The sequence below is a fragment of the Corvus hawaiiensis genome, chromosome 2 (genome assembly GCF_020740725.1).
Source record: "Corvus hawaiiensis isolate bCorHaw1 chromosome 2, bCorHaw1.pri.cur, whole genome shotgun sequence".
NCBI lineage: Eukaryota > Metazoa > Chordata > Aves > Passeriformes > Corvidae > Corvus > Corvus hawaiiensis.
The window spans coordinates 56,651,011-56,677,105 of NC_063214.1; the positions used below are offsets into that span (position 1 = coordinate 56,651,011).

A 26,095-nucleotide genomic window follows, 5' to 3' on the forward strand; every position below is an offset into this window, starting at 1 on the left:
TAGGAGTGTGTGCAAGCTTACCTCTTCTGTTTAGACAAATTCAAGGCCAGCTCCTCATCTTCAAAGATAAATAAATGGAAAATTAAACATGGTAAATATTGTAAATACTTCATTGGCACTTCATACTGTGAAATCGAAAACAATCTTTTGCCAGTTCGAAGTTATTAGAGTTTGTAGCTGTGAGGCTTGATAACCATGATAATAAATGGTATTTATATTCCAGTGTAAAATGGAGATCAGAACCAAAATGCACAAATATGGACAAACCTAATTAAGCTGTGATTGGTTTATTCATATCACAGCAGCTGAAGGCTATATGATAAACAGCTTCAAAGCAGGTGCAGCATAAGTCATTGGCTTCATTATTAAAGATTGACATTTTATTCAAGCCCAAATTAAAAAAAGGAGATTGTATACAAATTGGTATTTCATCACAACAAAACCCTAATTTTCTTCATGAAGTAATTGCATAGTTCCAGTTTGTCATGATAAATCAAGCCTGAACCCAAGCACAGGAAGATCTAAAAAAAGTCAAAGTGCTCTTCATGATGCATGGTCCAGGATATAACCTTGTGAGAGTCAAATGTGGAATAGTAACACATGTATTTATAGCCAGGTCACAGAAACCTTTTATAGCCAACCACGGTTTCAGTGGAAGGAAAGGCATGTCTCCACAGTAATGCACTGTACAAAGGCAGCATTTTTCTATTCAGATATACCTGGTAAAGATCCGACTGCAGTCAGAGGAGCCACAGTCAAAGTTGTGTTTGTATGTCCTTCAGTTTTAATAAAGCAGCAATCCACAATCCTAACAGGGACATTTCATACTTACTGTGAGGATATATGGGGTGCTGCTGACCTCCTGCAGCAGGTTTGGGTATGGTCCTGAGTGCTCATGAAGGGATGAGCCTTAAACCTGCAATCTGGAGGGAAGAGCTGCATGTCCCACTGCTGCTGGTGCCACTGGAAGAGCGTGCAGGGAGGAAAATCCCCACAGCATGGCTGGTGTGCTCCTCACAAGTGCAGTCAGATGAGATGGGCTATTATGGGCTAATCTGGGAGTGGTAAGGAACAATTTTGTTTTCACTGCACAGCACCATAAAGCAAATAAATAGTGCTTAGCCTATAATGAAACTCGATAAAATTCTGTTGAGTGATATCAGGATTGATCACTGTAAGCTGACATTGTTATTTCCACATTCCTCCGAAAATCTGCCCAGTGCAATGTACAAAGCACTGGCATGATGCCAGAGTTTTTCAGCTCTTAAGTGTTACTAACCACCAGAACTGCAACTGGAACATAGATGGTAACTTAAATATATATGACAGAAATATGATATTGGGAAAACAGGACCAGAAGAACAAATTTGAAAGGGGATAACATTAGTTAATGTTATGACTGAAAACCTCTTACAAGTTCCCATGAATTAAGTTCACATTGGTTTACATAAAGAAAATAAAAGATTGATTTTTTTAAGGTTTATTTTATGTACTGTGCCAGTGTCCTGTGCATAGAACGCTGCCTGGTAGGTACTTGATCAGAGTTACTGGTCTTAAGGAAGTAAAGGCTTATTTCAGTTGGCTAAACTGGGATATACAGTTCTGTGTGAAATTCTGAGTTCACAGCAGCCAGGACAAAATGGGGAAAGTGTTGCTGAAATCCTTCAGTACACCTGACAACAACAGGCAAAAATGTGAATATGCCAGAATGTCTCCAGTGGCAGTAGATGTCTATCCTCAGGCAGTATAACTGAACTCTAAACATGTATGTGTTTTACAGGGTAAAAGGATATAGCATGGTTATAAAAGTCATGAGTGTTTCTGAGAATTTTTCCATAGGGATTTGGGAAGGAACTGTTTCATCTACTGGCACAATCATGCATTGCAAGTATTGATCAAGGAAAAATTTATTTACAGAGATTTTTCAAATACAAACATAAAATAGCACATATTATATATATATATTTTACAAAAATGAATATTGAAATAATAAACATGGTACAGCACAATACAACATCAATGAGCTAAACATAACAGCAACAGAAATCTATGTCTGGAAGAAGTTTGCTGTTAGTCGTACATAACCAACAGAGCTCTACAGTACCGTGAGTGGGATTACCAGTGGACGGGAAAACGTCCATTTACTGCATTTCATAAAAGGACTACAGGAAGGGTACATATGCCAAGTAATTATGTTGCATTTTGTAATAATGCTGAAAACACAGAGGCTTAATAAAAGTTATATAGGGCTGAATAAGCAGTGGATAAATGTTTGGGGAAGAAAAATGTGTAGAGATTATACAAAATACTGATAAAGTGGCTTATTGGTCCGTTTTATTAAGTTTAATGTATAGATTAAAAAGTGTTGCAACACCGAGTCTTAAACCACCAGAGAGAAGTAAAAAAAAAAAAGGAGAGGAAAAAAAAAGGAAAAAAAAGAAGAATCGCACCAAAAAAAGTTTCCTCTCTACTTATTTTGTGCCATGGTCAACATCTGTGCGTGCATGTGTGCTTTCGGGAGCGCCGCACTGAGGGGCTGCCAGGCGCTACCCCAGCACGCAGGCACTGCCGCCCCTCACCAGCCTGTCCAGTAATTGGTGCATGCAGAATTTCACCATTTGCCAAAGCAGAGTTTTCCTTGCTTATATTTTTGTGGAGCAGATCCTGAGCAGGCTTGGGTGAGAGAGCCTGTCCCTGCCCAGCCTAGCTGGGTGGCTTTGCACCACCCTTCACCTCCCTGCCACCCTGGGCCGCCCGCCGTCCCACTCCTGAGAGAAAGCACTTGAAAATTCCTGGTCCGTTGTTGTTGTCCAGCAGACCTGGGCGAGCCAGGCAGGGCCCGTGCCCGGGCCGGCTCAGTAGGGGTATTGCTTCTGCTTCTTGCCCGAGAAGCAGGCGAGCCAGGTGCACACCAGCATGGCAGCCACCGCGCCGCCGCCCGTGCAGTAGTAGGCCCAGCCGATGTGGCAGGTCCCTGCAAGGCAAGCAGCAGGACAAAGGTCAGCATTAGATGGCGGGGAAGGGCCGCCGCCACCACCCTCCCTTCTGCCCTCCCAGAAAAACACTTCTGAGATTTCAGCCCACTTGTATGCCAACCTCAGACAGGGAACGCGGGGCTCAGGCTCAGGCTCTGCCACTGCAACGGTGGGGCTTGAACCTGGATGCGGCTGAGAACTGCTGGGTGACCATAACCCAGGGCGTGGGGGACCTGCTCACATCTCCCACACACAGGCATCGAACCTGACCATCCACAAAGGAGTGTGGTGTCAGGGGATCACCTGCATGGGGGCTGCTGTGGGAATGGAAGCATAGAGCCCAGAAATACAAAAATAGACAAATTTCCCTATCCCCACCCAAGGTCACAACCCATTAGTGCAAACTTCAGTGATCTTCTGTCTAATGAGTGTCACAATATGGCTTTGAATCCAATTAAAGACATCAGCATCTTTATACAGTCAAACTGATCACCAGTAAATGGTGCTGGGGAATCCCACAGTGGACCATAAAGTGATTACTTCCCTTTCAGGCACTGTGCCTGCAGTAGGGGATGAGACCAGGAAAACAGCAGCTGCAGCAGGGAGGAAGCCTCTTTAGAGATCTCCAAAATCAAGGAAATGGCTTCTGCTACTCCACAGGATTTTAACCCATCTCAAGGCGATTTTCACTTGGGCTGCATCATCTTTGTCTTTTTTGAGTGCTTGGGACTTGTTACCACTGAGGTTCTTCCTGTGTTGTTGACATCTTGGGTGATATCACCCTGCTTTGAGCAGTGAGTGCTCTCAGTAAAGCACAAGCAGCAATGCAACGCTTCCTTCCCAACCTTCCCAAAACCAGCAGAAACCATTCTTTCCTTCAGAGACCAGAAGGTATCAACAGAGTTTCCATCTAGAAATAGGTGGTATGTTGATATTCTGTCCCAATGCCATGCCCAAGGGCTAGCTTCAGGTTCAGGCAATTATCAACTCAGCTAATCCTGCCTTAGGCACAAGAAACACAAAATGTCTGCTCAGCTTAATACGTCCAAGGCATTCGCATGCCTCCAGGCAGACAGCATTGCCACTGACTGTCTGCAGGACATTGTCTGGCAGGCTTTGTAAGGAGACATTAGTGGGAGGCAACACTTATGCTCCTGGTCACTTTGAAGATCTCAGGCTGACACCACAGCAGGAAACATAACACTTGTGTCATTTTTGTCTTCATAACCCTCCCAAATTTTTATTTAAAAAATACCCAGTGAAACAAAGATCCTGATGTGACCAAGAGGACTTGAGGAGCTGTGTGGCCTTGGCTTGAGCTTACTAGCCTCTCTCCTTAATGTGCTCAAGCAGACAAGAGAGATTTACTTGGTTTTGTCATCTAGTTGTGCTCTGAAGATAACACCATTCTTCGCTTCCTTACAGAAGACAACACAGAGAGTCTGACTTCCTGAAGAGAAGGACATCAGAAACCCTGGAGAGCTGTCAAATGCCTGGCAATGTCCCTGATGCTGACACTTGCCCAATCACACAGCAGTCCGTGGAGAGGCCTGTCTCTGGGCCACCTATTGCTTTGCCTGTATACACACCCTGTCCTTAGCTTCTGCCGCTGTTTTCGAAAACAAGCCTACACCAGTTCAAACCCACTGGATTGCTTTGAAAATGATCACATTTATACCAGCATAGGGTGTGCTACAGCATTTCTTGTGATAAGATGGACTCAATCCGATAGGTCTCTGTAAATTGTGAAACATTGCAAAACTACTAGGGAATTGTAGTTGCAGCTTGAAAAAGTAAATTTTTCTCATCATGATGTTTCCAGGTAGAGAAAATAAATGTCAAAATACTACCTTAAAAAGAGTTTAAAGATTCACCTGGTAGCCTGCCCAAAGCTGTAACCTAAGCAGGATAGAATGAAGTAAATTTGACCTTTTACATGGTGTGATTTCAACTTTTGTACCTTGGCAGTGGGAGAGAGCATGTGTGATACATATTAAGAAGAAAGAACTGTTAAATCAGTGTCAGAGATGTGTTCAACAGATACAACACACACGTTCACTCTTGGCTGAAGAGAATAACATTTATTTCTCCATACCATGCTCCATTTACCCAAAGGACCACTGCCCTACTTAATGCTCTGAGGCACGGCAGGCAGGCAGCCTCTTGATCTAACAAATGCAATGTAGTTCACAAGTGTGAGTTGAGTCAAGATGAACAAATGAAAGAATGGGAGAGCAGGGGAATGGATGAAGGAGCTGGGAGCTTGACCTTAGAGCAATAATAACACAGCAATAAACCTGGCCATTATTTCCAGCCCATGTCAAGAGCAATGGGAGGCCTTGGATAGAATAGCTTGATCTGTACTTGGATGATGCTGAGCAGAACAGAATTTCAAGCTGTTGTGCTGAAGAAGAGCCTGCAGCAGGGCAGGTGTCTGAGGGTATAGGACTTAGCTATACTTTTCATTCCAAGTATAGTAAAGTATAGATACAAGGCCAGAGATAATCCATCTCAAAGGTACCCATTGCAATGAGTGCCTACACTGCATAGCCACGTGTCAAAATGAAACAATGCCACCCCTTTTATAACCCTATATTACACAAGGAGGAAAACATTTTGGAGTGATTTTTTCTGCTTTGGTGTTCTCATTTTACCACATGTATGGCCTATTTTAGTCTACTGCATCCTAAAGAAAGATTGTTGGTTATCAATAATTGGGTAGTTTAATTGCAGTTTAAATTGTAAAATGACTTCTGCTTCGTATTGATATAAAACACTCATTTTTAAAGGAACAGGAAGCTTTATAAAAAGCAGAGTTGAGATGGTATTACTGCACTGACATCAGCAAGACTTGTCATGTATTCAGTGGTAAGCAAATGGTGAAGAGATTTGCAGAACTGGGGCTTAAATTCAACCATCAAGTAGAGCAGTTTGCATTCATGAAGCATGTCATGTAAAAGATTAGAAATCCAGTATTGCAGTTTCCCCCTTTTTTTTAATGTCAAACTTCTAAAATTAAAAGCAACACTGCCTAAATACTTGATAGAATTAAAGCAGTTATTGAAACCATGTCAATTTTCACACACACATAAAAATGCACAGCAGCTTTGTTGTTTTCCTTAAGGATGCATTGGAATACACACACACACATATACATATATATATATATATATAGGCAGAAGAGCGCCCATCCATTGAGGGTGTGGAGATGCAAGCAAGAATGTGTACATGTTCTTGCTCCTAAGATGGGCTAGATCTGGTTTTGTGCCAAAGTAAATTCCCAGCAGCTGAACTGGTCTTCTAGCTGATAGAGATGACATGCATCACAGCAGCTTGCTTTTGTGCACAGAACCGGTGTTGCTTTTAACAAACCAGTCTTCACCTGACAGGTCAGTATGGAGGGAGAAACTGTGCCTTCAGCACTTCAGCACTTTGTTAATTCTAGATTATTTTTTCTTTTTTTAAAAGAGAGCACTAGTAATTGGAGCTCTTGGTTGTTCAGTGAAGCAGGACTGTCAAAGTTGTCTCAGGTAAATTTGTAGCCAGCCATTAAGAACTTTGTTTTTACCCTTGTTTTAACTGGGATTGGCAGCAAGAGTGTGTCAGGATGAACACTGAAACAACAGACCGTGGATCTTGAAGTTATAGGGATGGATGGCCATTTTCCTAGCAAGTAAAAGAATGAAAGACTGGAAACATTGCACTCTTTTTTATGAGGATTGAGAAAAATCATGGTCCCTGAGGATAGAGGACAAAAATTACGGTGAGCGAGGACACTATCAAAAGAAGATTTACAGAAAAGAGTCCCACGGAACATAAGACAATATTTACTAAATCAAAAGAAATCAGTAAATGTGGAAGGGTAGTTCTGCAGTGATAAATGTGCTTACTAAAATGCACTTCCATGCCTTTTCCTGATTTCTGATGTGATCCTCAAGGGCATGATATGCAACCCCTTGCTCCCCTTCTCCTCTTGACTATATAGGCAAATAAAGATTAAGACAAATTTGGGAGTGAGTAAAATTTGGCAGCAGAAAATATGCAGATACTTGTTCTACCATGGAGCTGTGCCAGGATCCAGTTGCCAAAACATAATTTTACTAAGATTTCTATTAATCATGTCTTATAAATAATTATCACATATAGTTATCAAGGTCTTGGAAATAACATATGGTTTAATCTAAAATAACCAATAATTGCCACTTATGAAAAAATATCATGAATATAAAAGTGTCTTGGATGCAAACCTGTTAATTGCAAGACTTAGCATCTTAAATATTTGTACCTTTTTTGCTGTTAATTTTAAGACTATCCTGGACTTGCAGTCTGGAGTATTTGGCAACCTCTAATCAATTAACCTTAAGTATAGCCTATTTTCCAAGATGAAGGAGAAAAGGTTTCAGAATTAGCCAGACTGTAGAGTACAAATTACATACCTTCAAAAATAAAACCTACAATTCCTACTTCCAAGAAGGTGTGCAGGAATTCTAATTAACAGGTTCACATGAGAGTACAGTACTATAGAGAATGTGAATTCATATAATCAATCAGGGTGTTGGAAAAGAAATCAGAAAAAAAAATAAGGAGTGTGATTCTAAGGGGATATACTGGGATTTGGAAATATGAAAGATCTAAATGAACGTAAAAGATAATCAGCTAATTAATAAGAAGGCAAAATTATTTTGAAACAAAGCCAAGATAAATTAAATAGCTGAAGATCTTTTTCTTGACACAGCAACAATGAAAAACTGTCATGTGAAATCAGCTGCAAAAGCAGGAAGAGAAGTTGAAACTTGGAATGAGTCCAGAAAGAATTAAAGTAGTTATGTAAAACAAAGAAAGAACACTATATAAGGTAAAACTGCAGCCCAGCAAACAGCCTGATACATAATAATTAATTCAATGGAACTGGTTACTTTTCTGTTGCACAGATATTACTTTCTCAATGGTTTAATCTTTTTAAAAAATATAAAATTTTTAATGCATATATATTTTTTCAAGATATTTTGGTAACTTAGAATTAGTCTGTAACTAAATGCATAAAATTTCATAAAGTTCTGAAGTGTAAAAAAGTGGAGAAAAAAAGCCAACTTGAAATTCTTTAGTCCTGCTGTATGCAGACACTCACTCATGATCAAATCGTCCTTTCTTTGGAGGATCACATAATTTTGTTTAATCAAACCTCAAATTTGCTGTAGGTGTGCATTTATCATGAAGCAGTGAGGGAGAAACCAATACCCAGTGTCAATTACAATGCCCAAATTCCCAAGAGCAAATAGCTTACGTGCTGCTAATGAGGAGCTCTCTCAACCTCCGGCAAGAAGCCAGCAGAAAGCTCACCTACTGCAGAAGTGAAATCAATTTCACCTCTCTGAACATCCACAATGCCGAGATTCACAATGGAATAGAACTCCAGACTCCCTTCAGAGATGATGAAGAGGAAAAATCACTTACAAAAGTGTGTTGTATTTTCTCTTTTAGTAAATATATATGGTACAGCAGGTGAGCCCTGCTCTAGTAGCACCTATTTTTCTCCATTTTAACTAGGAAGGGATTCAAAGCAACCAGTTCAGCTGCTCTTTTTGAATAATAAAGAGCACCAAATACTTGCTCCATGTGGTTTGAGTCCCTTTCTGGATGCTCCTGATTATGTCTACTGACTGCAGAAGGTTCTTGCATGACCATGTCTAATTCTGGTTACAATGGTATATGCCTTATCATAGAATGATAGAATGGACTGGGTCAGAAGGGACCTTAAAGATCATCTGGTTCAACCCACCCTGCCATGGGCAGGAACCTTCCGCTAGAACAGGTTGTTCAGATCATCCAATCTGGCCTTGAACACTTCCAGGGATGGGGCATCCACAGCTTCTCTGGACAACCTGTTCCTGTGGCTCATCACTCTCATAGGAATGAATTTCTTCCTAATATCTAAACCTACTCTTTCAGTCTGAAGCGATTCCCCCTTGTCCTGCTCTTGTAAATGGTCTCTCCTTACGTTAGACAGAATATATGTGGACCTTGATATAGTCACCAAAAGCTTACAGAGATTTAAGAATGGAAGCCGTTTGGGTAGCACTAAAGAGGAAATGTTTCTTGATGGAATACTTCCTTTACTAGCACGTAGTTTACTCAGCCATTTTTCTAAGAACTCAGCAGCTGCAGCTCAAGTATGCTTGTAAAGGTTGTGCTCAGCCCCAGTCAAAAAAATGAATGTGTGAAATCTCCACGCTCTTTGCAGAGGATCTGCAAACAGGAAAAATGCTTTTTTCAGCTAGATTGCTCATAAAAAAACACCTTTTAATATTTTCCCTGTAATAGGTCTCCAACAAATTGTCCTCCCTTCTAAATCCTTTTCTTGATTCTTTGGCACTCTATGTCAACACTCAGCCAGATGCTGAAATGATGCCACCTAAGACAAATTAAATAGTTGACAAAGCCTTTTTTACATCCACAGTGCTTTCTGTGGGGCTTTTATGCTGTTTTAGTAACTGCACTGTTTGCTTTGAAAGTGCTTTGGAGATCATTTACTCTAACATTTCTACAGCAAAAGTAATTATAAAGTCAAGAGTTTTCTTTAAGATATTTCAAGCCCTCTAAAACTGGCAAAGGGGAACCTTAATAATAATGATATTTGGAAACAGAGATCCATCAAGAGAGAAGTTTCTGAGAGCTTTTGAGGCTAATCCAGCTGCTTGTTTAGTTCAGGATGGGAGCCAGGCTTTTAAGTCACTCTCTAGACAGTGACTTTGGCCAGGTGAGCCCTTTCACGGCAGTCCACAGATAGATGGGCTACCACAGACAGCAAGCAAAGGTGTGTACTTGGAGCTATCTGCTTTGGTTGCTGCTGCAGCTGGGCCCCCAGGTTAAGGATATCTCTGACCATGAAGGCATAGATAGAGCTACCATATTTCCTCAAGGAAAGAAAAGGTTTTTCCAAGTAGTTCAAAAAAAGTTCCACTAAAAATGAGTTTATCTTAAATTTTGTGTCTTCATTCTTTCAGGTTAATAAGTTAAGCATCTAACACCACTTCACACATCTGGTGTTTGGGAAGTGGCAGCTGGTGGCTTGTGATGACACGAATCATCTGTGTTTCAATAAGTGACTTTTACTCCAGATAAACATTTTGCTGCTTGGGCTCGTAGATATTGGGCTCGTAGTGCTGTTTCACCAGATGCCAACTGAGGCTCAATTTTGCGAGTTAAATTGAGCATGACCTGACCTCTCTGGGACCTTCTGTGGAACTTGGCTGCCTGTGCACCCATCAAAACAGAAATCAGCATGTAAAACTGAGCAGTTTCCACATGCACATCCAGGGAAATCAATGGCCTAAAAGAAGGGTCACATTGCTTTTAGACATTCAAAACCAATACAAATGTACTTACATGTGTACACTCACATTTCCCCTTTAAAACAGGCATGCAAGTTCAGAAGATTTCTTCACGCAGGTGGAATATGCAGAATATGGAAGCTTTTGCAAATGTCTTGTGCAGTCTTCATTTTAGTGCATATTCTCACCTTAATGCAGACTCCCTCACTATAATGAATTTCCTGATAAAACACTAATTTTTCATTTGTTTTTCTAGTGTGTTACATTTAGAAATGAAAACAAAATGGTATTAGTGCCTCTAGCTCAGCAAAATTGAATGTGTGCTATATGATATGCCAGAATGACGGTTACTTTTGGGAAACTGCCTGCTAATTCCTTTTGCAGACCCAGGGATTTTGTAGATCTGACTCACTTTCACACCCTTCAGTCAGCAGCTCTGTCCTGCTGTGCCACATCACTGCTGCACTAAATGGGCCCACAGGCAACTCTGATGTGCCAATAATGCAACATAACAGTAACAGTCTGCATGGTGACAAGAGATTAGGATTATCTTGATCCATCCTCAGTGAAAGGCAGTCCCTTTGAGCACTGCTCATTTCCTACTCCAGTCTCCACCTCAGGCACTATTAGCCTGTTGCCAAATTAGAGTATGGACTTTGACTTGGTCAATGAGCAAGCAACTGTGCTGGTTTAAAACACAAACACCTCTTTTTTTTCTTGCCCCTATTTATTTATATTGCCCTATTTCTAGGAGTTAACACCCTAAAAACAGTGGTAGATGTCTCCTGTTCATGATCTAGTGTTTCAGTGGGAACTCTGCTCCATCCGTGATGGGATGCTGCATTATGGAGCAGGCCTCCAAGACCTTCATACAGGTCATGCTGACTGCTCGGAAGCTGGGAACTACAAGCAGAGCAACACAGCACAGACCTATCATGGCCTTAACCTCTCAACAAGATTTGCAAGAGGTCATTTGTCAAAGGCCTAATCTATCAGTGTGCTTCTTTTCATGATGGCAAAACCATATTTCTAGAGAAGAGCAGGGAGCAAGCCCCTTTACAGGTGCACCAGTCTCTGTCTTTATGGAGGTTATTCCCCATCCCCATTAGCAAAACAGCTCATCTATTGAATGTAATTTAATCAACAAATGGAGTTGTCCTTGGCACAGTATCTTCCTTTGAAGAATAACTCCTCTTTGTCAGAGATGGAGCTGTACAACCACTTTTATTTGATTGAAAAAAATTAGCCCAATTAAATACATGAATGTTTAAGTAAATCCTTTGGACATAGTTCACTTAATAAAAACCAAATAAATATCCATTTTTAAAGAGAGCCGTAAACTGCTGGGCATTTCACAGTGCCAGCTCAGGTTTTCTAGAAAAGAATACTCAAATCCACTTAAATTAAAGGCATAGTTATTTTTCCTGCAGCCTTTTTATATATTGCTTTGGAATGTACACAGAAATGTGTGTGTGTTTGGCAAGGGTGGAGGGAGGGGTCCCCTCTTCACAATATGGGCCATCTCAGCACTATTTGGAGTGCCTATTAGTCTAATGCCTTTTCAGAGTGCCTGAAGACATGGAGAAGCATTTCTTATCTAGCACACCCACTGAAGATTAGGCTTTTTTTCTGGGTTCTTAGCATTGCTATTTATTTATTCTCTCTAGTTATGAGCACGTTATGGGGGCAGGGGTTTGTCATGTTTTCATTAAGCAAAAATCTTTATTTAATTACTAATTCTAGTATATTTCTGGTTGACATTACATATCACAGTGCACAATTCAGCTGCTTCTCAAGAGAGTTCTTGCAGTTCCTCTTCCGTACCCGCCTCTTGTTCTTCTTCATCCTCCTATAATGTAGATTGCAGCTCCTGGCTTTTATTTTCTACCTTCAACCTCAACCATTTTTGCCCTCAATTTTTGTAAGTCCAAAACAAATACCAGTGCTGAATTCCCACTTTTGCTGGCTCTGTGGTCAAAACTGGTGAGCTTTGACCCTCCTTTCCCAACTGCACACACACTTTCCCTGTGGTCCAGGCTGCAGCACTTGCTCTGCCATCCTGGAAGAGGAGGCTGAATGCTGTCTGCTGATCAGCATTCCTGTGAACACCCTCTCCTTTTAGAGTAACCATGTGCTGAATTACCCTCCCTGTGTCATCCTCACTGGCACCCACAGCAGCAGGGGGTGCAGGACCAGCACTCCCATCATCAGCTTTTCTCCTATTAGCAAACCAGTGCAGGGTTCACAGTAGCTCAGATTTTCTGAGAGCAGATTTTAAATGCAGCATGGTTCTTCAGACAACTCATTTCACAGGCTCAGGAATAGAAAGTATATCATTGCAGCTTAATCAAATTAAATATTCAAATGAAAGCAATAATTACTTAAATTTGTCTTGAGACTTAGTAAGATTAAGTCTTTGAAACATCATTTTTGGCCTGTAGGCTCTAATGAGTATGCCAGTCTCTAATGATTCAGAAAAGACCTAGAGGGTTGGGGTTATCACCAACCAAGAGGTATTTATGAAAGACGAGCAGCGTGGTTATTAAATGGCCCTCGGACAGTACCTCTTCTTTACAGATGGTTTTGATAACATACCATCAAACAGACACTGACATTAAGTAAAAAAAAATCATAGGCAAGCATTTAAGTTCACTGCCAATGTACATGGAAAGGAGATGTTTAATGGCAGAGAAATCACTGCAGCAAATTTCAGCCCTCATTATGATCTGTTAATTAATGTGTTGACATACGATTGCAGCAGATCAGTGAAACCAGCACTGCTGTCAAGTCTAGGCATGTGCAACACATGGGCTGTGTGCTCCAGCTCCAGAAAACAGTCAGAGCACTGTGTCTTCACAGTTAATGCAAGACTTCTCATGGGCCTCATGCATACCTGGAAGGAAAGCTGCCAGCTGACATTTTTCACATGGGATTCTTCACTGACTTTTAAGGCAGAGTGACTCAATTTATGCAAATATCTAACTCATGAGTCAACACTGAGACAGTGAAGGTGGTCTCAGAGACTCTAGTCTGTGTGGACATGACAGTGTTTAAGGTAACAGCTTGTACTGCCCAAATGTTGTCTTCAAAGGGCTCACACTGCCACAACACCCACCTTCTGTGACTCTGAAGAGAAATAACCTGGAAGGTAACACCCTTCTGCACGTGGCAACAAACATGGGACACAAGCTGGAATCCCAGAAGCACAGCTGCTCACAGGCTTGTCATGGAAGAGCAGGAACCAGTGTGCACCAGTGAGGTGCTAGCTGGCCTTTCAAAGGGTGCACTGCTCCATGGGCTGGCCAGGAGCTACTTCAGGCTTCCACACAGGATTGGCCATGGGCAGCAATGAACCTGAATCTTCCCTGCAACAGTTACCACAGAGTTTTGCCTAGTCTTTCTACTACATCCTTTGACACACCCTTCCATGGAGCTGGGAATCTTAGTTCTGGAACATTTTTTTTTCTGCTAGTTAACTATACATTTCTGTTCTTATTGTTCTCTCTCCTTTGTGTTTAAATCTTTCTATTATTAGGTGAATAAAAAATTTGCAGGAACTTTTTATACTTCCCTGACGAGCAAATTTAGTATCAAAAGAACAGAAGGATAGTAGAGTTCAGAATAACAAGGTAAAGCTTTCAGAGCACATTCCACATCCCCTGAGCAACACCATGGGCGGTTGCTGATAAGACATCAGTGGCACTGTAGTGATGGGTGCTGATATTGGTTATAAGAATTTCTGGTCCCCTGCCAGATCAAATGCACTCAAAACACCACAAAAATTCTGTAGGGGCAACTGGCCTGGAACATCTCTCCCAAAGCAGTATTTCTTTATCTTTCAACCTCAATTCATTTGCATATCTTGACAAGAAACACCTCTGAGATGGAAACAAATCTCCTTACTCCTGAAAAACATCAGTGTAAAATCAAGAGATAATGCAGCAGGTTTATCTTTAACCCTAGGAGACCATTTTTGTCTACTATTCCTTGCACTGGGATTACTGTCAGGCCGTGCACAAGTCCTGCACACACAGCCATGGAAAGAAGTTCTAAGCTTAACTAAGGTTTAGCTTGCAGAGGCTGGAAATGGGGAGTTCTCTATGTTTAAGAGCAGAAGCCCTCGAGTCTGTGGGGGGTCAAGGTGTTCAGTCTCTTCAGGATTGCAGATCCCCCTCTTCCTCAAGCGACACAGGGTCAGAGAGCACTTACAGAGAAGGGTATCAGCAATTGCATCAATCTTTCCTGCTAAATAAGGATCTGGATGTGCATTCAAACATCAGATCCTGACCATCCACACTGTTTGATCCTTAGGTTGCTGCTGTTTTCCTTGTTTTCTAGAACCCCTCCAGAGAAAGCACAGGTGTGAGCCTGGTTTGGCTGCATCCCTGGCTCTCATTCCAGGCGCAATGCCGTCATCAGCAGTAAGACAAGTAACTTGTTTGGGAGAAAGCAAACATAGGGTGAAAGTGTTATTTGCCAGCTTCCCAAGTATGTGAGTAACATACAAATACACTCTAGGCTTGTGTTAGAAGGCCATAAACATCCCAGAATTCAAAGACAGACAATTGCACTCACAGAGAATTACCCTGACCTGCACTGTGATGGGATGCCTCTATCTACCCTGTCAAGATCTCCAGGAGTGTTAGCTCCCATACTGCAAGACTATTAAATCTGATTTATTTCCTAAAATATGCATCCATCCATACATTTTCTCTTATAATGTTCTGTAAAATATTTCCAGAGATCTATCTGAAATCCCCTGCCTTGGCACCATACCAGAATTATGCAATATGAATAGCCTACCACACACAGGTTGCTTCCCCAAGCCTGTGCTTATGTCCTAGTTTGCTTTTATGGCCAACACATAGAAGAGCCTAATGTGGCTGAAATGCCCTGGTGATGACTCACCCAATTCAAACTGGTTGGAAAGGTTACCACAGGTTTGTCTGACTTCTTCACTGTCCCAGCCAAGAGGATAGAGGGCACAACCAGAGCCAATCAACAAACCTATGGAGAGAAAAGGAAATAAAAGTTTATACAAGCAATTGCCGTTAGCTTATACACAGGCTGCCACTTGGGAATCAAAGTGTCAAACTGCAATTTGGGAATCCCACAGAAAAGGTCTCTTCTTCCCTTAAAAACAGATGAAAACCATTTGGACTGCTGCCTTCTGCTGCAGTTTTAAAGCTGGTCTGTGGGCTGGAGCCAGTCTGAGCAGTTCAGCATCAGAAGCCACGCTCAGCTTCTGAAGCTTTTATCTGAGAGCTTTTAGACTCCTCTTCAACTCTCCAGAACAGCTAAATATGCAGTTTGGAATACACAACGTGTGGTTAAAAAGAAGTGTGTTAATGATAGCATTTACAAGCTGATTGCTTCTGATTAATTAAAACAACAATCAACCAGGGTCCATCAAGGTTACATCAAGAAAACTGACAGTTGTGCTAATTTGTTGCCATTTTGCTTTGTTTTTCACTCTTTCAAAAGCAAGGGAATAATGGTTTCATACCACTTGATCAATTCATACCACAGGTACACACTCCACAAAGTTTTCTTAATTCATTCAGCTGAAACAACTGAGGTCTTGAGTCATTTACCTGTTGTCATACTTGGTTTAACATTCACAAGATGCTTTGCTTTCTCCAGCCCTCATGCTGCCCCAGACAGATGTGTTTTGGCAAATCCTGTCCCTTCACAAGACCTTGTTGGGAATCAGCAATGCACCCATGCACCATGTCTATTTTGCAGAAGTGGCATTTTTATCATATTGCATTCTCAGCTGTCACTGCAGCAGCTGCCAAAAGGCCGATGTAGCTGGCAAAGCATTTTACACAGACAGCCTAGAGAGAACATTTCAATGTATGTTACAACATTTTAATGTTGCCTCCTTTGTGTCAGATCTTATTTATGAGACTGGAAACAAAGCACTATGTAGATAATGGGCTAGGGGCATCTGACACTTCACAGGCTGTAAAGCCAAGCAAGCCCTCCCAAGGTTTGCAGGGGTGCCTTTTACCTGCTAGGCAGAGCACAAGGCTTCAAGCCCTACAGCTGTCACTTGCTGACCTTGGGCATTATCTCTTGACTTCACATCACCTTGCTCCTCCTCTCTTGACAATAAAGAGCATGTGCTCCCTGGCAAAGCATTTCTGCTGCCCTGCTCCCAGAGCAGAAAAGCCCTGGGTGTTGTGACAGAGACACTGTGGACATCACACCAGTCTAACAGGAGTCCTGAGAGGGATTTACTCAGGGCTTGGAGCTTGCTGTACCTTTCTACTGTCTCCATTCTCCAGATACCTAAGCTTCTCATATTGCTGATGTTCCTGTAAAATACAGAAATCATCTTACTATGTTCTTGATTTGCTCAAAAACACACCTGAACAAGACACTAAAGTCCAGAAGTGGTATCTCATCTTTCTTCAAAAGATGTTTAATGCTCTTAGCATCTTGGCTGCTAACAAAGTAGCTCAGCAGCTTCTCTGCTGCTCCTCCAAGCACACCTGCCCCTGGTTTAAGCCCAGTATTAACTCCTTGGATCTCCCTCCACTAGGTTCAAATTTCTTCTCGCTGCTCAAGCCTACTTCTTCCTTCCCTTGTTGAGCAGTCATTGCCTGCTCCTGCCTCCATATCTGCATCACATAATGAAAAAGAAATCCCTGAGGCAGCCCTCTCTCAGATGGTGCATTCACCCAACAGCTGTGACAGGAGAAAAGCAATTAAGGACATGTGAATGCTAGGTATTTTCAGAACTAATCTGGGTATGGTTGCTTCTAATGTCCTCACTAATAACTTTCACAGTATCATTTGATTTTTTTTCCCCTAGGGCCATAGAGCTCAGGGCAGCTGGTAGAATCCATGTAAATGAGAACCACTTCTAATTAAATTCTCAGAAAGGATGTTTCTCAGACAAGAGAATTTAGGCCAAAACTGGGTCTACATTTGTTAAAGATAGCCTAAGACTCTCATAAAGCCCCTGTTGATTCTCCCTTGAACTGTTAAAGCAAGAAAGGTGTTGTGAAGCACAGAGAGCATGAGTGGTGTGCTAGGAAGGGGCAGGACCCCATGGGGCAAGGAGGGGTGCCTTTTACCTGCTAGGCAGAGCACAAGGCTTCAAGCCCTACAGCTGTCACTTGCTGACCTTGGGCATTATCTCTTGACTTCACATCACCTTGCTCCTCCTCTCTTGACAATAAAGAGCATGTGCTCCCTGGCAAAGCATTTCTGCAACATCATCACCGATGATGAATGTCTGGGGAAAGGAGGAAGAACACATAGATGCCAAAGACAGCCTCACAGACCAGTGGACTGTGGCAGCCCCAGCCAGTCCTGCAGTGGTTCTGACCCCTTCCCACACTGCTCATGGCACCCACAACACAGCCAGTGCCAGCCCAGGCAGCCACAGCTCAGAAGCCGCTCTGGCCTAAAGTGAGCTGCCCTGGCCGGGCTGTTTGCAATCAGCTTGTGTACTTGAACAGACTGTCTGGGAGACCTTACAAATGCTCAAAGGGCTCTGTTGTGAGGGGCAGGGAGATGTGTGCAGGGGGTAGGAGGGAAGGCAGGCTTGCACCCGCCTGCCTTGGACCAGATTAAACGGCAGCCAGCCCTTCCTCACAAATAGGTCCTGGGAAAGCCTTCTGCCCAGTTCTTCCAGGAGAGCACAACAGCAGCACTGCAGGCAAGTGAAAGGACTATTAGCATAACAATGCTGCTCCTCCAAACCCAGAACAAGCTCTTACTCAGCCCTTGCCAATTACTCTCCTCAGGTGGCAAGAGTGCCTAGTGCCCACTGCATTCACAGACTGTTTTCAGCTCTCTTTAGGTTTTATTGCAGCAACAGGTTGTTGTTTGGGTTTTTTCCCATGAATGTTGCTCACAGCACTTGCCACTGCCACTCTCCAAACACAGCTCATCCTTTTCCAAACATGGGTACCTGTTCACTCTTTCTGCCTCTGATGCTACACTGGATCAGTGATCACAAACTTTGGCAATTTATTTCCTTCCGTATTCAGACTCCTTCAGCCCCCTGTCACACCTCTTTTCCCATTTCTGTACACCCATGTCTGTAAGTTCAAAGCCCAGTTTCAGTGAAAATAAATTCTGGGGTTCGGTCAAAAATTCCTTAGCAATGCAATATACTGTAATGTTGAATTGCTCCAAAGGAGCTCACATATGGATGATTGCCCTTAAAGCCATTCCAACACTGCCTAACAACCAGCCCACAGCATCCACCACTGAGCCTCACCATTAGCTGTGCCTCCTAGAAAGAGATAAACCAAATAAGGGAAAACTATGTCAGAAAGCCTCCCTACCCCAGTGACAGATGGTTCTCCAGCTGGGTACTGGCTTTATCAGTGCTGAGTTTCACTTACGGAGTACCAGTCACCGAGCAGTGCAGCTTCTTTTCCGACTGCAGGCTGCACTGACTGGGATGATCAGATCAAGTGGGAAACTCCTGCCTATTGCTGGTGCTGCCACATGACCCCAAAGCATGAGTGGCAGCATGCTTATGTGCAAACAACAAGGTACAAAGCCATGAGCAAGCTCACACGCTTCTTTTAGTGAACACAACTTTCAGAGCCCACGGGTTTGTGTTCCCATCTGGCAAAAAGGCTTATGCCTATTAATATTTGTTTTGTCACAGGTACCAACTGGCCACAGGACTTAAAGCTGTTGCTCTGACATGTCCTTTAACATCACTGGTTTTCAGCTGGTTTCGACTGACCTTCAGACAGCTCCCTTTTGTGGTGCATATGCACCTGTTGCGGATTTATGTCTATTGACAAAACACTTTTGTCCTCTAGTACTTCTTGCAGGCAAGGTTCAGGCCAGGCTCAGGGGTTTGCCTGTTGTAACCACTGGACTCTGCCTAGCAGGCTGCTGCTCCCTGAGAGCTCAGCGAGGGTTTCCTAGGGCCATGGGATCAGTCGCATCCCAGAGTCCATTTCGATCTGGCTCCGGCAGCCAGCAGCGTTACAACACAGTGGATGGTAAAGAAGGTAGAGAAGGGTCTCTCATGAGGGTTTGAGATGGCTTTAATCACATCTTGTCCCCCCAATTTTCAGAGATAGAGAGACAGCATGGTCTGGGTGCGGGGTGGTTTTGTCAGGGGCCCAGGGGGGATCCCTGGGCGGGGTTGGGGTACAGGAGCAAATAGGGAGAAACTGAGGGAGTGGCCAGGGCTAGGGCAGGGAACAGGGGGAACAGCACAGAATCAGGGGGTTAACAGACTACCACATTTGCCTTCAGCATAAGACTTCCACAAAGATTTAGAGCCTGTTAGCCAGCTAGAAAAAGTTTCACAAGTTTTACTTTATGCCTGGAGGTATATTTATATGTATGAGCATATGTGTGTCACATCCCATTGCTTTCAGCAGGATTCTACATGACTTCAACAGGACTGATGCTGCCTCGGTCTGCATGGGCACTGAAGCTGGGAACTGGCATTTCAGCTCCCTTATTTTATGCACTGAAAGTGTGGGGTGTGCCTCAAAGCCCATGGTGTTAATAGGACTTGGACAAAAGCCCCTCAGTCCCTTCCCTCCCTTCTAATCAATCCATGCCTGTTTGTAAGCAGCTGTGTGGATCAGATCCTGCAAAAGCAAAAAGGCTGCGTACTTTTACCTTACTAATAATTCATACATGGTCACAGCCAATTTATTTAATCACAGAGAATGTAGATCCCGCTGAACAGCTGCATCCTCCATTGAAAGATCCAAGCTGAATCCAAGGGCTGCAAACCCAGTGGAAATCATTAAGCTAATTTTGCAGCTTCAGTTCAGAGCAGTTACTAGTTTAAGTCAAGAGTCACATTCTAGCCTGCTCTATTGCATTTAGCCAGCTATGCTACCCAGGACACCACACCCATCTTTACAGCTGCTTAAAATGCTTAGGATGCCTATAACATTTTTTAAAAAAGGAAGAAAACCAAAACCAACAATGTCCTGTAATTACCATCCCCTGTCATCTTCCATTATCCACTACAGTCGTTAAAAGAAATTGAAAGGGGAAGAAAATATGCAGATCCATAAATGGCACCTTCACAAAAGGGGCTGCAGCCTCCAGGTGTGAGGGACCCAGTCAGTGGGACAGGGTGAGTCAGCAAGTGGAGGTGCTGGTGGCACACAGCAGCTGTTTTAGATGACGTACCATGCACCAGTGGAGGTGTCGGCACTGTCACAGACCAGCTTTTCTGGAGAGGTTCCATATTTGGGAATGAAACAGGCTCCCTGCCCTGGTCTGTGAAACACTGCTATTGTGAATGCTGCATCTGGCTCAATGTGCTAGCAAGGCATGGGGAGAGACATGCAGGGCTGACTGAGAGCAACCAGATTTGGCAATCCAAAGCTGGAATTAAGACCTTGGCTTCAGTATTTAATACGGTCCCAGACAGCCCCTAGGCTCTTTGTGTGGTCCATGCAGAATGATGGATCCCTTCAAAAAGTAGTCTAAAACCAACCTATGAGGCTAAGTGAGGAGCTGCCCAGACCTACAGATTCTAAAACTACAAACCAGGGGGTCAGACAGTGGATGCCTCAATATTAAACCATCCAGAGTAATCCTTGTCTCTCCCAGATTGCCTTCCCTGTCACTCTTGCTGTGAGTATAATGCATGATCGTATTTTAGTAACAGTTAGCACTTGAAAGATGATCTTGTCTGTCTGGAGTGGTGCTTGTGATTGAAAATAATTACATGTAACAGGTTCTGCATATGGTGGATGCGGCAGGGAAGGGACAGTAATTACACTAGTGGCTTGGCACAGATCTAGGTCTCGTCTTTGAAGTGATAAAGAAATGATTTGTGGCATGCAGCAAACGGCTTACTCCAAGAGGTAAAATATTAACCACTATTAATATCTCCAAGAATAGCCTGGATATGAGCAAGTCTTGAACAATAAATACAGAAGGATTAACAAACCAAGAGATGTTAACCAGATTTTGCTGTGGGCAAAATGACTGCACTCATAAACACCAAGACCTATCAGTAAAAGCCAGTGCACAACAAAGGAAACTTGCAAATCCTTGTGGTGAGCTATCCTCAGATTGCTGCTGTGGTTTCAATGGGAGCCTCCACTCAGGACCTGATGTGCCTTAAATAACCCATGCAGGCATCACATCATAAATTAATTGCAACTGTCCTGACCATTCATAGCTGAAAGTCCTGTTTTACAGACTCGGCTCTTCCTCTCACTTGTTGAGGACACAGCATTCCCTGATTGCTAAATGGCTCATCCTTGGGTTTTTTGTCAGTCCATTTGATCATTGCATCAAAAGCCTGTTAAATAAAGCCAAACCTTCCAGAGTCTCCTTCCTTCTCCCTCGCATAGGGCAAATCTAAGCACATGATTCAGCTAAGTCTGATGATGAAAGCTATCAGTTTGATGAATAAAGAGAGATGGTGATGGCAGTGAATGAGGCACTTAGCTTTGGACTCAGCCTCAGAGTCTTGCTGCTACAAAATGCATTTTAAAATGGAAACTAAACCCGTGGTGGCTTTCCTTGATTATGGGCTTTTCAAGAGCTTTTTACATGCATTCATTTTTTGTACATCCTCAGCTCCAGACACTTACAGCCTATGAATGCAGTGAAATGGACTGCTGGGTACCATAAAGGCCTCCTCGCCCAGCAGTTAGAGGGGTCTGCACTGCTGTAACAGGGACCCTGGGAAGGCTCTGAAGAAGGAAGGAGCCCTTCACCGTGCCTTGTTATTGTAAAAACCCAATTTGTATTTTCACTTAGAAAAATAAAAGGAATGGGCCAGACTTGATATAAGTACTGCAAAGAGAAAATAAAACTGGAACTGAAGGTTGCTTTTTGTACAGTCACTTTTTAGTGAGAAATGCCTATTTCAAATTATCTTCCTCCTTGCTCTCCCCCATCATCTACTTTTTCTTCTTTTATTTTCAGACCTGACCAAAAAGAAAACTTGCCTTTTTTTTTGTTTGTTTTGTACAGAAATTCTAATGTATACTGTTCATCTGACAGATATTCAGGCCATATGGAGAAGCTGACAGACAATAATTTAGAAGTCATCACTTTCAAGACCATTTTAATGATGATTTTTCCTTTCACTTTTTTTTTCTCTATTAGCCAGCCTGAATCTTCAAGGATGATAGAAAGTTTTCACATTCCCATCTGTCACTTGAAGGTACAGTAATCTTGACAAGCAAAACAAAACCAATTTTTAGATGCAGCACGGACTTTCACTATCTGGTTCTTGTGATTTAACAACTCACCTCACTTTAATGATTTTAAAGCATTTACCTGTCATAAAAGTGACTCCAGAGTGTGAAAGTAAAGTGCAGCTGGCACCTGAAGTTGTCTGCTGCCTTCAGACATACCTTAGCCAACAAAAAACATGGTTAAAGACGAATTGGTTAAAAACTGAGATGCGAAATACTTCAGTAGACACGGCTTCTGAAGTCCGTTCAAAGAACCCTCCAGGAGCTGATACCAAGCAAGCAATGGAGTGATAGAAGTGGGTCAGAATAGATTAAGACAAACTCCAGAGCCTGGGCAGAGCAGCAGGACCCAAGAGAAGAAAGAGGGGAGCAGGGCCGTGCCAGCTGCAGGCAGCCTGGCTCCCATGCCCGTGGGAGTCCAGCCTCAATTCAGTTAGTGAGGGACAGTGTCTTTATACTGACAGCTCTTCGCCCAGAACATCCCTTCTTTGGGGTTACACTTCTACCTGCTCTCATCACCATCACTTTGTTCTTTGATTTCTCTGTTCTTCTGTTAGAGAAATGTTATCACACCAATCCATTACTGTTAGTATCTGTCCCTCAGGAAAACCAGACATGGAGCTGAAATGGGCTTTTACTAGGATTAAACACAAGATCAACACTTTGGGCAAAAGTTCTACCTTTAGTTAGTAGTCACTGAACATGGGGCATTTGACTGGTTCCTTACTGAGCCTGAGCTTAAAATGCCTCATTTGAGAGAGGGAACAATCCTGTGAATTCTCAAATGTGAATGAATTCAGTAAGGGACTCCCTCATCCCAGTGTCTGGGCAGCAGGGGCACACAGAGAGAAATAATTCTATGCTGCACCAAATTTCTTCCCATTCCTCCTACAAGGGTCATGACACATGAGACAGCAAGTTAGTTCAGGGTTTCACTCAAGGTCAAGGTGTTTCTGCCACAGACTTCCTATAGTGGGACATTAGAGGGACTCTTACATGCAAAGCAAAATGAAGCATAAGAACAAGAAAAACCAGAGAGAATACAATGCTACAACCTTCAGCTTGCAGATCCTACCTCCAATAACACTGCTTAATATGGAAAGTGATGGAAATAGGGTTTTCAGCCAAGGGCAAAACCCCAACACCCTTTCTCTTCCTGTTCTGAGCTCCAGGTTTTAATTCACAGCATTTGACTTTACTTAACCCCCCTTCTTCTGACTGTCAAGCCCCATACCTTTAATGAGACTTTCTGTGTTACTTTGGGTTACTCCACACCGTGATCATGCCCTGCCTGGCACCTGCTTGGCTCCCAACCTCAGCAAACAGGCACAGTGAAGAAATGCCACCTGCCTACTAGAGCTCTTGGAAAGTGGGGCCAGTGGCAGAGGAAAACTAAAACAAGGTATTACAAATACATACCAGCATCCAGCTGGCAAAGTGCTGTGTCATGGGACAGTCACACCCCTCATTTTCACTGTGACAGAGCATGGGGCAATGGAGGGTGCAGATGGGAGTTTTCTGACAGAAGAAACATCACTTATCTTTCTTTTTCATTTGATCAAAGGTGGTGTGCTCATTACTACAGAGGTGCTTCAGGCTCAGAGAGGGAAATTTCCCCACCCAGAGATGCTTCCTTTCTAGGTGCCTCAGGTGACACAGGGCATACCAAACCTGAGCAGATGCCTCTGCAGTGGCAATTGAGATCTTTGTCAGTGCAATTAGGGGAGTCTAGAAGACATTTTTCTCATCCTAAAGAATACATAAACATAGGTCTGTGACTAGGACACATCTAAGCTCACATAAGACAGCAAAGACATTCACATGGGACTGGCAGACGTGACATGGAGGCAGCAGGGAAAGCCATATGCATCTGGATTTGCAGCTGGAGATGGAATAGCCAAAGGCATCTCAAATGGCACTAGGCACTTGTAGGTCAGTGCCTGAATTGTGCTCCACTGGAAGTACAAAGCCAGAGTGGGATTTAGCCACCCAAATGTGTCACCTTCTGCCAGTTTAATTGCTGTTCAGTATCTTCCTCCTTTAGTTGCCTCTCCAGAACAGTGCAAGATTCCCCTAAGTCCTCTGTCATACCTGCCAGCCCACACAGAGATTTTGCAGACCCTAGGGTATCTCTAACAGTGCAAAGCATCTAGACTTAGCCTGATGAGGTCCGCCGTAGATATCTATTGATCTTAATGTGAGCTTAGAAACCTACCTCAAAGGAAAATAGCTGTATTGTAAACACCTTTATAAAGTGTATCAATCTGGCCCAAACTTACACTTTTCTTTATTCCTTATCTTCTATCCTTCTGCCTTCATTCTGCCCTTAAGATGCAAATGTTTCAATTCCTGTCATCAATTTTCTTCCTTTATGGGAAATTACCTGAATGTTACAGAAGAAGGAAAAGATTGAAGGAAAACCTGTGTTTCTCCTAAGTGTAAACCTGTATGTTTGCCTTAAAAGAAAACCAGTTGTATGGAAAAAATTTGCTGCTTCAAAATGATCTTGGTCTGCCTCAGTTGTTACCACTCAGAACTAGCTTGGCAAGTCTCTGCGCCGTTTCTCCCGGAGTTTGTCGCACAATAAAATGATTGACACCAATTGTTCTGAAAAGATGTGACATGGTCCAGTTAAAAGCAGAGTGAGTCTGCAGAGTGGAACTGAAATGCTTGAAGAACTCCAGAAAACACTCTGGAGTTTAACTGTCAGCTCATTTTTGTTTGGCAAGCCCTGATCAATGCTTGTACATTATAAGCTTTATGAGGGGAAAAAAAAAAAAAGCCTGAGTGTTATCACATGCCATCAGACTTCTTTATGTGACAACCCATCTGTGTGTTCACCCCGTCGTTTTGTGACTCAGAATCAAATGCTTGACAGTTCAAAGAGTCTAGAGCAGCATATGGCATATGGCATAATGTATTTAAATAGAAATCATTCCATTAGAAACACAAGGGTGCCTGCTGTAATTAATAAAAGGTAGTTTAATAACTAACTTCCCAAAATGCAAAACTCTCCATGTAGTCATAGTAGATAAGGCATACTCCTTTTCATTAACATGAATTTCAATAGCAAGTGGAGACTGGCCAAAACTAGGCAGAACTGTTCAGAAGCTCCATGCTCGAAGGATTTCCCAGTACGTGAACTGATCTCATGAAGGACGGTAACGAGGGAATGAAGGAACGATATCGTGCATCAGTGAAGATGCCTAACCAGAAAAATGGATAAATAGACAAGCATCCCCATATCTTTTCAACACAAACTGTTCAGACTAAGGTTGTTACAAGCACTATGTCTGCACCATCCTGGCTCTTGAGCACTACTCCAATGGGGTTTAATCCGTGTGTACCCAAATAATTGCTTTTCCATGTCTATTAGTTCACTGATTTATTAAAAAGCAATAGTTTTTAGATAATGAATAAAGCAACAAAATATGTCCAGCCAATTCCTTCACTTTGGTGGCATATCCCCAAAGTCACAGGGAAACTGGAACTGATACAAAGCCTATATCCAGTGGGAGAGTACTGCATACCAGGCTTTTGCCTTTTTTTTTTTTTTCAGTTGGTTTTACTTCACTTGAGCTGTCTGTGGATTAATACAAGATCAACCACTGCA

At 42.7% G+C, this 26,095-nt stretch overlaps 1 protein-coding gene across 1 annotated transcript in view; it reads right to left on the reverse strand.

The window, feature by feature from the left end:
• Positions 1-1,889: 1,889 nt before the first annotated feature.
• The window catches only part of LHFPL6 (LHFPL tetraspan subfamily member 6), a 139,553-nt gene continuing 115,347 nt past the window's right edge, over positions 1,890-26,095 (reverse strand). The window contains exons 3-4 of the mRNA XM_048295174.1: positions 15,215-15,313; positions 1,890-2,974 (exon numbers count right to left, since the gene is read on the reverse strand). Of these exons, the coding sequence (XP_048151131.1) occupies positions 2,856-2,974; positions 15,215-15,313 (218 nt within the window). The 3' untranslated portion in view covers positions 1,890-2,855. The remainder of the gene's footprint in view (positions 2,975-15,214; positions 15,314-26,095) is intronic.